The 9559-nt window shown below is 46.8% G+C and overlaps 1 protein-coding gene across 1 annotated transcript in view; it reads left to right on the top strand.

The window, feature by feature from the left end:
- Positions 1–9313, top strand: part of CCDC88C (coiled-coil domain containing 88C) — an 87555-nt gene extending 78242 nt beyond the window's left edge. The window contains exons 26-31 of the mRNA XM_026046588.1: positions 482–653; positions 2852–2973; positions 3659–3727; positions 4606–4907; positions 5892–6107; positions 7309–9313. Coding sequence (XP_025902373.1) covers positions 482–653; positions 2852–2973; positions 3659–3727; positions 4606–4907; positions 5892–6107; positions 7309–8283 — 1856 coding nt within the window. The 3' untranslated portion in view covers positions 8284–9313. The remainder of the gene's footprint in view (positions 1–481; positions 654–2851; positions 2974–3658; positions 3728–4605; positions 4908–5891; positions 6108–7308) is intronic.
- The last annotated feature ends 246 nt before the right edge of the window (positions 9314–9559 follow it).

Raw genomic sequence — 9559 nt, forward strand, 5'->3', positions numbered from 1 at the left:
GAATATGTTCAACATGCATCCAGAGTTTCCCCCTGGGAATGCAGGACTGTTTCCCCAGAACCAGACCCTCACTGAGCACCAGAGAGAGCAGGAATATCTCTGAGGGCATCATCTTTTTCGTTTTAATATGAAAGTTGATTATGTTGAGGTGATGAGTATCAGTGTTAAAGCCTAGAGGACATCGAGGAAATTTCAGTATATTGGAGTACGTTCCAACATATTGAAAGCTACACTAAGTAGCCAAGCTTTTTTTTTCCAATACAAATATATTTGTGGAGATTTTACAGTTCATAATGGAGTTGTTTATATCTATTGTACTGAGCGTTAACGTGAGTCTCCTAAGTTGTGTGTTAGTCTCCGTTTAGCCTGTTTCATTTTTCACTAGTTATGTTCTCTTTATCTGCTTTTAAACATTTACATTTTATTTACATTTTGTCCCTTTTTTTCTTCTTTTTGTGATACCTGGGTGATAACAATTTAGCTGCTCAACGCAAAAAGATTGCCTTTTTGAGAAGCAAAATCAAGGATAAAGAAAAGACTCCTAAGTCTCCATCGAATCATCAATCTCTTTCTAATCGACTGCGGTTCTGGTCTTCTTCCGACATCCCATCCTCTCCTAATGAACCTCTTTCTTTCTCGGAATTGGGAGATTTCTAACACTTTTCTTTAGCATTTATCTTTATTTCTAACAAATGTTTTAAATAAAAACAATCCCACGTACCTTGAAACAACACACACCTAATAGGAAACACTCAGCATGCCTTTACAATACTCTAAATAAAAGCACAGATTAGTGAACATGGACTTAAGTTTTCCTGTAGAAGATGAATCCTTATTGCACACTGTGGATCATGTCTTCAATGCAGCACACATAGGGGACCTCATGGCAGACAGTTTGCGTATGTATATTGGCTGTGGTGCATGTTGTAAGTAAGTGCAATTGCTACCGCTTGAGTATTTTCTTGCAGTCACTACTTGCATTGTGTCCAGTTAAATGTTGAACTGGCTCTTGCTCTGCTTTCTACAATGTTCTAGCCCTGCTGACCTGCAAACCTAACAGAAGCACTTTCAAATAGCAGAGAAGCTTCCAGTATTCTCTGGAGCTAAATGTAAAAATGTCAAGTTTTTAACATCCTTGTTGGCTTTCAAACCATCTAGCTGTGAATGTAGAGTGGAAGCTGCTTGAAAAAAATCTTTTCCACAAGCTATTTTGATACTCGAATTCTAAGCTGGTAATTAGAGAGACTTTACAATTCCAACCATGAAAATTCATCTTGGATTGAGCATCAGGCTCCAGGTTTTGTTGTTCTGATTTTGAGAGGATTTGGAGGGGAGAAGAATAAAGGAAAGTGCAGCTCAGTCCCCAGGGAGTCGGAGAAGCCCCGTGCACCAGGCAGCTCAGACTCTGCCCGTGCTTCCTCCATGGCATCCCCGAGGATGCAGACACCCATCCAGGGGTTTTTAGAGATAGGATTTTAGAGCAGACCTTGTGCTACGGGCTCTCAGACTGTAGGAGCAGACCTTGTTTCTGAAGAGGTTTCCAAAAGTCATCAAAGTCAACAGTAACTTGGTCCATTTTCTCTAATACAGCTTTGCTGCTGCTCTGTGCTTCCAACTAAACTGTTTGTGTTTTGTTTCTACATGTCTGTCTTGATCAGTGTACTCTGCTTGTTTTCAGCAATTAATTAATATTCATTGCCCATCTTTGCCAAAGAATTTTATAGGAAACTAGTATCTTGCATCTCATTAAGGTTGTTTTCTATAGTAAATTCTTTAATTTCTTCACTTGGTATCTAACATTTGAAGGCACACACAAAATATAAGAAAATTTCCTCTGCCTCATCACAAGGAAAAAACATCCTAAGAGGAGCAAGAGAATGAGTTCTTGTCACAGCAAAGATGTAAAGTGGAAAGCAATTTGCTTAGTATGTCAATCATGTTAGATAATTTCCAAATCATGACTATTTCTCTTTGAGTGTGTAACTCTTGTTACTGTTTCCTTATTCTATTTAATCCCTAAAGTAAGTGCTCATAAAATGTGCCTGCAAGGTACAATGTTAAAGAAATTTCACACCTCAATTATATTTTCTGCATTCACATCTCTGTTCCTTTTCTTCCTCCTTTCACGGTTGCTGTTGCATGTATAATATCAACCTTCCCACTGGCACTAAGCAGCCCTTGTCACTCCCACACCTTTCTAAGAGCACACGATTGAAAACCTGGTGGCAGAAATTTCCTACCCGTTACTGAACTGTTGATGGAAAAGCTTGCAAAAGTAGCGCCTCTGTCGTGCAGTTTCTCTGTGCCTGCTTGTCGTGTTTATATGGGTGGATAACTTGAGCTCCCCTTATGCTGCTCGGCATCGCCTCACTCCCTCAGGGCTGTCGGACGCGAAGCAGAAGAGGAGCTGGCACCACGGGGGCAGCAGCGGCGCCGCGGAGGGCGCGGCGGAGCGCGCGGCGAAGCCGGGCAGCGTGGAGCCGGGCGGCCGGCCTGCGGCGGGAGCGCCCCCGCGCACCTCCACCCCCGCGGGCAGGGCCCCGCGCCGAGCGCCAGGTGCGTCCGCAGCGAGCGGGGCTCCTGCGGGAAAGCATGTGCAAAACACAGAGCTCCGGAGGGTTTGGGCTCCTGCTGTGCCTGCTCGGTGGTTCAGCTGGCAGATACAGGGTGCCCCTATGCTGGTAATGCTTGAGAGACCCTGCGAGGGTGTATTAGTCACTTGTGCCCTGGTCCCTGCCCGGTGATTCATAGCTGTGGTTAGAGGGTGGCTGCTCCTTGATCCTGCCTCCTTAAACCCCCTCACTCACCTCAGCCACTAATACTGCAAGAATTTGTGGAGACTGACCTGAAGGATTGGCCTTCCTGTGTTCAGTATTGCCTGTTTAAGTATTGTGTCCTTTCTAGGCTATCAGTCAGAAGATAATCTGTGTGAGCAGTCCCCTGAGGTAGAGTTTTCAAGCACCAGGCAGCATGGTAAGTTGGAAGCATTAAGAATGTGTTAGCTCTTTACATTAAGACTTGTTTTATTGCATCCACATGAATTGTCCTGGAGCATTTTAGTTAAATAAACATAATAAAATGAGATGTAGTAACACAAAAACAGGTTGGGAATGTGAACCTAAATAGTTTATTTTTCTCCTGAGAAGCTTTGAATGGATGTGGATGTTTTCCCAAAATAAATTTTCAAAAATACAGCTAATGCTGAAACAAACTGACTTGCAGAGCATAAGTAGCTTTAATGTGTGCCCTGCAGATTTGATGCCTATTTTTCCGAACAAAAGTTAATTTCTTCCCAAAGGGAGTGAATCAGCAGTAAAAGATTTGGCGAGGGGAAGGGATAGAAGACACAAACAGTGGCACAGCAGTGCCATTCTGTGTGTAGCTGACTTAGAAGCAAAATGCAGGACTTAATTCTTTGTGCAAAAAATATGAGAAAAAGCAGTTCCTGAACAACTGACTTTAAAAATGGGAATGCTTTCCTTTGTGTCTGATCACTGCTATCCTGTGTGTATTACACTTGTCATTCTGTGCATGTTATGTCGCTAATGTTACCAAAGTGACCTAGGTCCTATTTTCAGAAGGTTGCTTATAGCCAAGTCTTTCAGAAAATTTAAAGAAACTCAAGCTGTGCTTGTTAAACGTCTGTTTTGTTTTTCAGTGTCCAGGCCAAACAGTTCAGAGAGCAGCAGAAACGCATCCAGCAGCAGTTCACCCCTCATCTTGAAAGGTAAAGCTTTTAGAGCTTCGGTTGCTGAGTGCTGACAGGCAGCAAGTGAAATTACCTGGAACTGTATGCAGAATATTCTTTGCCTTTCAAAGAAATCTGAAAACTGTTGTTTAGAAATTGTCGTGATTATGTAATCTGGACGCGGCTGTCTTGAGGAATCAAAACACTACTGATGGGAAATATTTATCTAAGATTCTGACAAGGGGTGAATTTAGAGGCAAAGTCTAGCTTTGCCTCAGCCTGGCATCATCCTGCAGGCCACCTGAGCTCCTATTTTCTAAAAACAGATCTCTGGTTCGTTCTGCACAGCGTTGTGTAGGGAATCAGCATGCTCTATAGGTGTGCTAGTGTCTTTAAAGGCTAAACCAGGTTTGGTTTTGTGGCAGAACATGCTTCCTGCTTTACCCCTGGCAGATTCACACACGAAGGCTGGGGGAACTTGTACTGGCACAGAGGTAGTAAAGGGGTCCAGCTGGAGCATTTCTCATTCTGTGTTAGTTCCTTCCTCCTATTTCACTTACCAGGGGCCGCCAACAGCCACGTACCTTGGAGGAGCAGCTGCTCACACTTGAGGAATGACCTTCCTCATAGGACAGAAAGAAGGCAAAGCTCCTTTCTACTCCTCAGTTATGTTTGAGGACTTAGCCATAAGATAAAATTCCTTAGCTTAGTGCTATTCTTTGTGTTGTAAGATACTCACTATTTCTGATTTTTTTTCAGAGTTATCCTTGAGTTGAGTTTTGTGGGAGAAGAAAGTAGTAAAATAGATTTTATCTACTGTGTGTGGAAATGACCTTGTATCATACAGCTCATCTCTCTGAAGTTAGCCAAAATGAGGGAAAAGCAGTGTTTTTAATGACATCTATGCTTCTCCTCAGGTTCCTCAGATCATATCCATGGTAGAACCGAGAGCCTCAGCAGTGAAGATACGGTGACAAGCAGAGAGGCACCAGCCTTGCTCCGAGACAGCTATTCCTTTCACTCCGCTTCGAGCACGTTAGGCCCTAGCAGTAGGCGTGAGCTCTCCTTCCACAGGAGCAGCTCCGGCTCTTACGATTTACCTCAGAGGAGCCCCGCGGCGCCGCCCAGTGCAGGCAGGCAGCGCCCTGCCTCGCCTGGCAGCGAGATGGTGACTCTGGAGGAGTTCCTGGAAGAGAGCAACCGGCTGTCCCCACCAAGCGTAAGTACGCGGCACTGGGTAGCCCGTCTCGTGCTGCGGAACTGTTCAGAGCTGGTTTGGGGAGGTGAGGGCATCCACAAACTGGGGAGTACCTGTGGAATTTGCAGAAAGTGATCAAGTTTTGCAAATCAGTAATTCAATGAATGAAGCAGTTGCAAGAATTAGTGTTAACTTTTACACAGCACACATTTTCTGTTACGTGTTACAGTAGGTCAGGTAATAGATTGCAGTTAACATATATTGGCCTGCTGAGGCTATTGGAAACAAAGACTTCTTTGTGATGAGGCTCTGCTGTCATGTCAACTGTTTCAAACTCCAGGTATACTAATCTGTGAACTGGTAAACTATGTACACGCTTTTCCATAGAATAATAACTCTCAGCTGCAGCTCTCAGCTGTAATTAGAAATTAAAACTAACAGTAGCTTTCAATTGAAGTAAAAATGCAGTTTTTAAAAACCTGTCCTAATGAGAAAACACTTGCTTCATTTGGGTTGTATTTTCCTTCCTGAAGGACTTCTGCAGTGTGTTTTCCATCCTGTGTGGTTGTGTGCTCACTGGCACTGCTCTGTTGGCTCAGTGGCTGCAAGGATATGCCACGCTCTGCAGCGCTTTGCCAGAAAGGAACTGTTTGTTTTCTGGGTGGCATTTGTCACTTACTGCCCAGACGTGCTGTTTAGCAGCGAAGTGGTGCCAGGATCAGTCACGTTAATGTCTTCAGGGCAGCCCACCGATGGCGTGAGCCAGCAGATGTTCCTGTTCCATGGATGCCTCACTAGTAGGATTGAAATGAACAGTAGCATGTTATGACCTTGAATTCAGGTCCTTGAGCTTTCAGACCATATTAAAATGTCTCCTCTTTCCTCACTAAGTACATTTTTTAGCTTTTAGATATGTTAAATATTTAATTTTTGTTGTTTATTTGTCTGTAACTACATGACCATGCCTTCATTTTCATTCTTTCTGTCATCCTTGTTCCTTTCCAGTGTCGGCGCAGTTTAAATGAGAGTGAAACGATTTCATTGCACCAATTTCTGTTAGAAGCTGATGCCCTGTTTCCCTCTTGCCGCTCCCTATGCCCTTCCCTCCATCAGGAGTCTTCACAGTCACTCGAATCCATCCTCAGTCATTCATGTCCTGCCAGCGTGAGGCACAGAGCAGGCAGAGGAAGCAGGAGATCTACTTCACTGTATATCCCCAGGGTATCCGTCCTTCTTGCTCCAAAGGCAACAGCTCCCAACTTACCACAGCTTTTGCTAGCGTAATTAATACCTCTCGGAAGTGCATTGTAACTCCTGGCTGTTACTTGAAAGTTTAATGCCAGATCACTTGCATTAATTGCTCATATGTTTCTGAACGAGCACTGGAAACTAATTTTTTTTAGAGGATTAGCAATTCCGTAGTGCTAATGGGCACAACAGCAGTTGAAAATAAAAATAACCTTAATTCTTTAACATTTAGGCGAGCATAGGAGTTTTCTGGCTGTATTTTAACTGCTGTTGCCACTGATAGCGTTTGCTTCCAGCAAACTGAGTTTTGTGACTGGAAGAAACTTTGGAACTTGAGCGAAATGAGTATTTTGGGCCTTAGCATGCTGCCTGGAGAAGAGGGGAGGAATAAACGTCATGAGCTGCTTTCAGCACGTTGTTCATACAGACCACGTGCCCATTAACTGCTCCCAGCACGGACGCACTAACAGTGACAGCTGATGGGTTGCATGGACCATCCCCGTGCAACTTTCCGTGTACGTTTCTTTCACAGCCAGGATAACTGTCTGACTTGGAAATTTTCTAGTTAATTCTGGTCAAACAATTATTTCTCCCATTCTTTGTAATTATTTTTTGTGTTTCAGTGCATTGCGCGTGCAGCCTTCGACAGATGTAGTATGTTGACAGAGGGAGGAAGAAATGAAGAAGCAATTAATCTTTCTAGCACATTAATGGGTATTCTGTTCCATCCCTGATGTCCCAGTGGGGTGTTATCCAGAGGAACTGCATCCTTGAAAATGACAGCCCATCTCTGATATCTGCTGATACTAATGGCAGGTGCCATTAATATGGCATTGATACCAGAGTGACAATGGCAGATGTCAAAGGAAGCAAAAGAGCCGCTGCCCAATTTGTTATTGAGATGTTTTCTTTTAATTTATGACAATTAATCTGGCAAACATGCCTGTCACAAACTAATTATGATGAGCATGTAACTCTCTGATTTGGTTATATATCCATTTTAAGTATTTTTATCTGTTGCTCACAGCTTTTAGATATGAAATCCACAGTTGTATTTTGGTCTTCTTAGGGTAAAATGAGTGGAAGAGAAAATTGTTTGACCACTAAGGTCTGTTTGATTCTTTACACAGAAACATCATTAATTAAATGTCACTTGCATATTTTCTCACACCAGGACCCCTCCTGTAGCCGGGATGATTTGCTGAGTGGTTATTGTAGGAAGCCAAACGAGCCTTCGGCCACCGGAAACCTGCTGGTTCCCTCATCCCGCAAGGAGGCTGTGAGGGTGCCCGCTAGTCACCTTTGTGCGGCTGCCAAGGCGGCCCCGGCCAGCGAAGAAGGAAGCGTGCCGAAGGCTGGGAGCGGCTGCGGGAAGCCGGGCCTCAGCGAGGGGGAGCGGGAGCGTCCCGCGGGCCCCCAGGCGGCCGCCGCGGCGCGGCAGGCAGCGCAGCCGCAGCAGCCGGGCAGCACAGGCCGCCGGAGCACCTCGCTGAGCAGGGCCTTCAGCTTGGCCTCCGCAGACCTGCTGCGCGCCAGCGGCCCCGACACCTACGGCCAGGAGAGCCCCCCGCCGGCGGCAGCGGAGCTGCGGGGAGCCAGGGACGGGGGCGGCCCGGTCTCCCGGCTGCCCGTGCCGGCCGGCGCCGCGGTCGCCCTGCGGGAGAGGCCGCGCTCCGCCAACGTGGCCGGGCCCGCGGTGCCCGCTGAGCCGCGCTGCCGGCAGCTCGATGCCCGGCGCCTCTCGCTGGCGCCGCCCAAGGACGAGCGGCCACTCTCCTTCCATCAGTTCTCGGTGTCGCCCGCAGCATCCACCTGCAGCCTGAACGCGCAGCAGCAGGAGCGAGGGAGCGCAGGGCAGCACTACTCATCGGCCCCGCACACCCCCGCTAAAGTCAGGCCCAGGTCGGCCCTGCGCTCTGGGGAGGCGGCCGCCCTGAGCCCCGCCAGAGCCGGTCCCAGCAGTGCGGAGGGAAGCCCTTCCCCGGGCCAAGGGCAGGGCGATGCGCAGCATGGCAGGGCCCCGGGCAAGCTGCCCGAGGGCGCCGCTGGGCCCGTGGAGGAGCCGCTGAGGGGAGGGAGCAGCTCAGCCAGTGCTGCGGAGCCGCAGGGGGAGCAGCAGACCGTGTGGTACGAGTACGGGTGCGTGTGAGTGAGTGAGCGAGCTGACCGCACTGCCCTCCTGCCACCTCAGCGGGCCAGTTGCTGTGTTTTAAACAAGGAGCAAAACCCTGGCTCTTCTGATGACACGACTGTGCCTAGAAACACGCAGAAGCCTGACCTGCCCCTACGGCCGGCTTTGTGCTTGCTGCTCGGATGTGCTGAGCTTTCCCTGCTCCAGGAGGCACCTACCTGCAGGCTCCTCTGAAGATCAGGCTGCTCTGTCATTGCGACGCAGCGCACCCTCCTACCTGCATTAAGGAAGAGTTTCACAGGTCGTGTGTGTCATGTCCCACCCCACCAACCCTCCCTACCCCAATAAATAACTTAAACCATACTGAAAAGGTCATGTAAAAGCCAAAATTCTCCCCCAGAAGACAACTGCAGCAGCTTGAAGAGAATCCTGAAGAGCAAAGAAGCGCGTGGTGGCTTTCACCCCAATTCACCAGGGCACTGTTGTGGGCTTGATGGTCTCTGAGGGTCACGTATCGGCCCTCCCAGCTGGGCCTGGCCAGGCGCAGGGACAGCGGAATCGCCCTGGCTGCAGCGGCACCTCGGCCCCTCCCGGAGCCCGGGGCTGCTGCCCTTGCGGCTTGGTTTTGTTCCGCACAAGCACTGAGCCTAACGCAGCCTTTTCAGGGGAGATGCTGTTTCCGTCACAGAGATGGCATCTTGTGTACAGAAGCAACTTGTAAGTATGTATATAAAGAGACCAAGTATTGTATAGGAATGCTGTGTAAATTGTATTAATACAGCTTTGGGTGCGTGACTGCCCACACTGTAAGTGATACGTGGGAATCCTTCTCTTAGAAAATCCTTGTAAAATCCTTGTTTATGTCTCTGAGAACTTGACTCAGTATTGAAAGCAAAATAATTTTGTATACACATGAAAGAAAAATACTTTTTAAAATCTATTTATGTGCAAAGAAGTTCCTTGTAACTCTCTGTCCAGAGTTTCAACAGCTGCTTATGTATATAGGATCAAATGTGCATCTTTAATTCTGTGTTTGTAAATGTGTTGGGTTTTTTTCTTACAATAGACTAAATACCTAAAAGATGATAATAAATATTTCTGGTTTGCTGGTTCTGATTTAATCTAGAAAAAGATAAAGCCAATTCAGCTAAGGATGTTTTTGTTATCTAGTATGTAGAAATCACATTCTGGAAACTACAAAATTGTTTATAATAAAGATTAAAGTAAAACAGACTATTTTATTTTTTTCCTGGGGCAGGAGGGGGCAAGACAGGCTGATGGTGCTGGAAGGAGA

This window comes from Nothoprocta perdicaria, unplaced genomic scaffold, assembly GCF_003342845.1.
Source record: "Nothoprocta perdicaria isolate Ctin4 unplaced genomic scaffold, notPer1 scaffold_108, whole genome shotgun sequence".
NCBI lineage: Eukaryota > Metazoa > Chordata > Aves > Tinamiformes > Tinamidae > Nothoprocta > Nothoprocta perdicaria.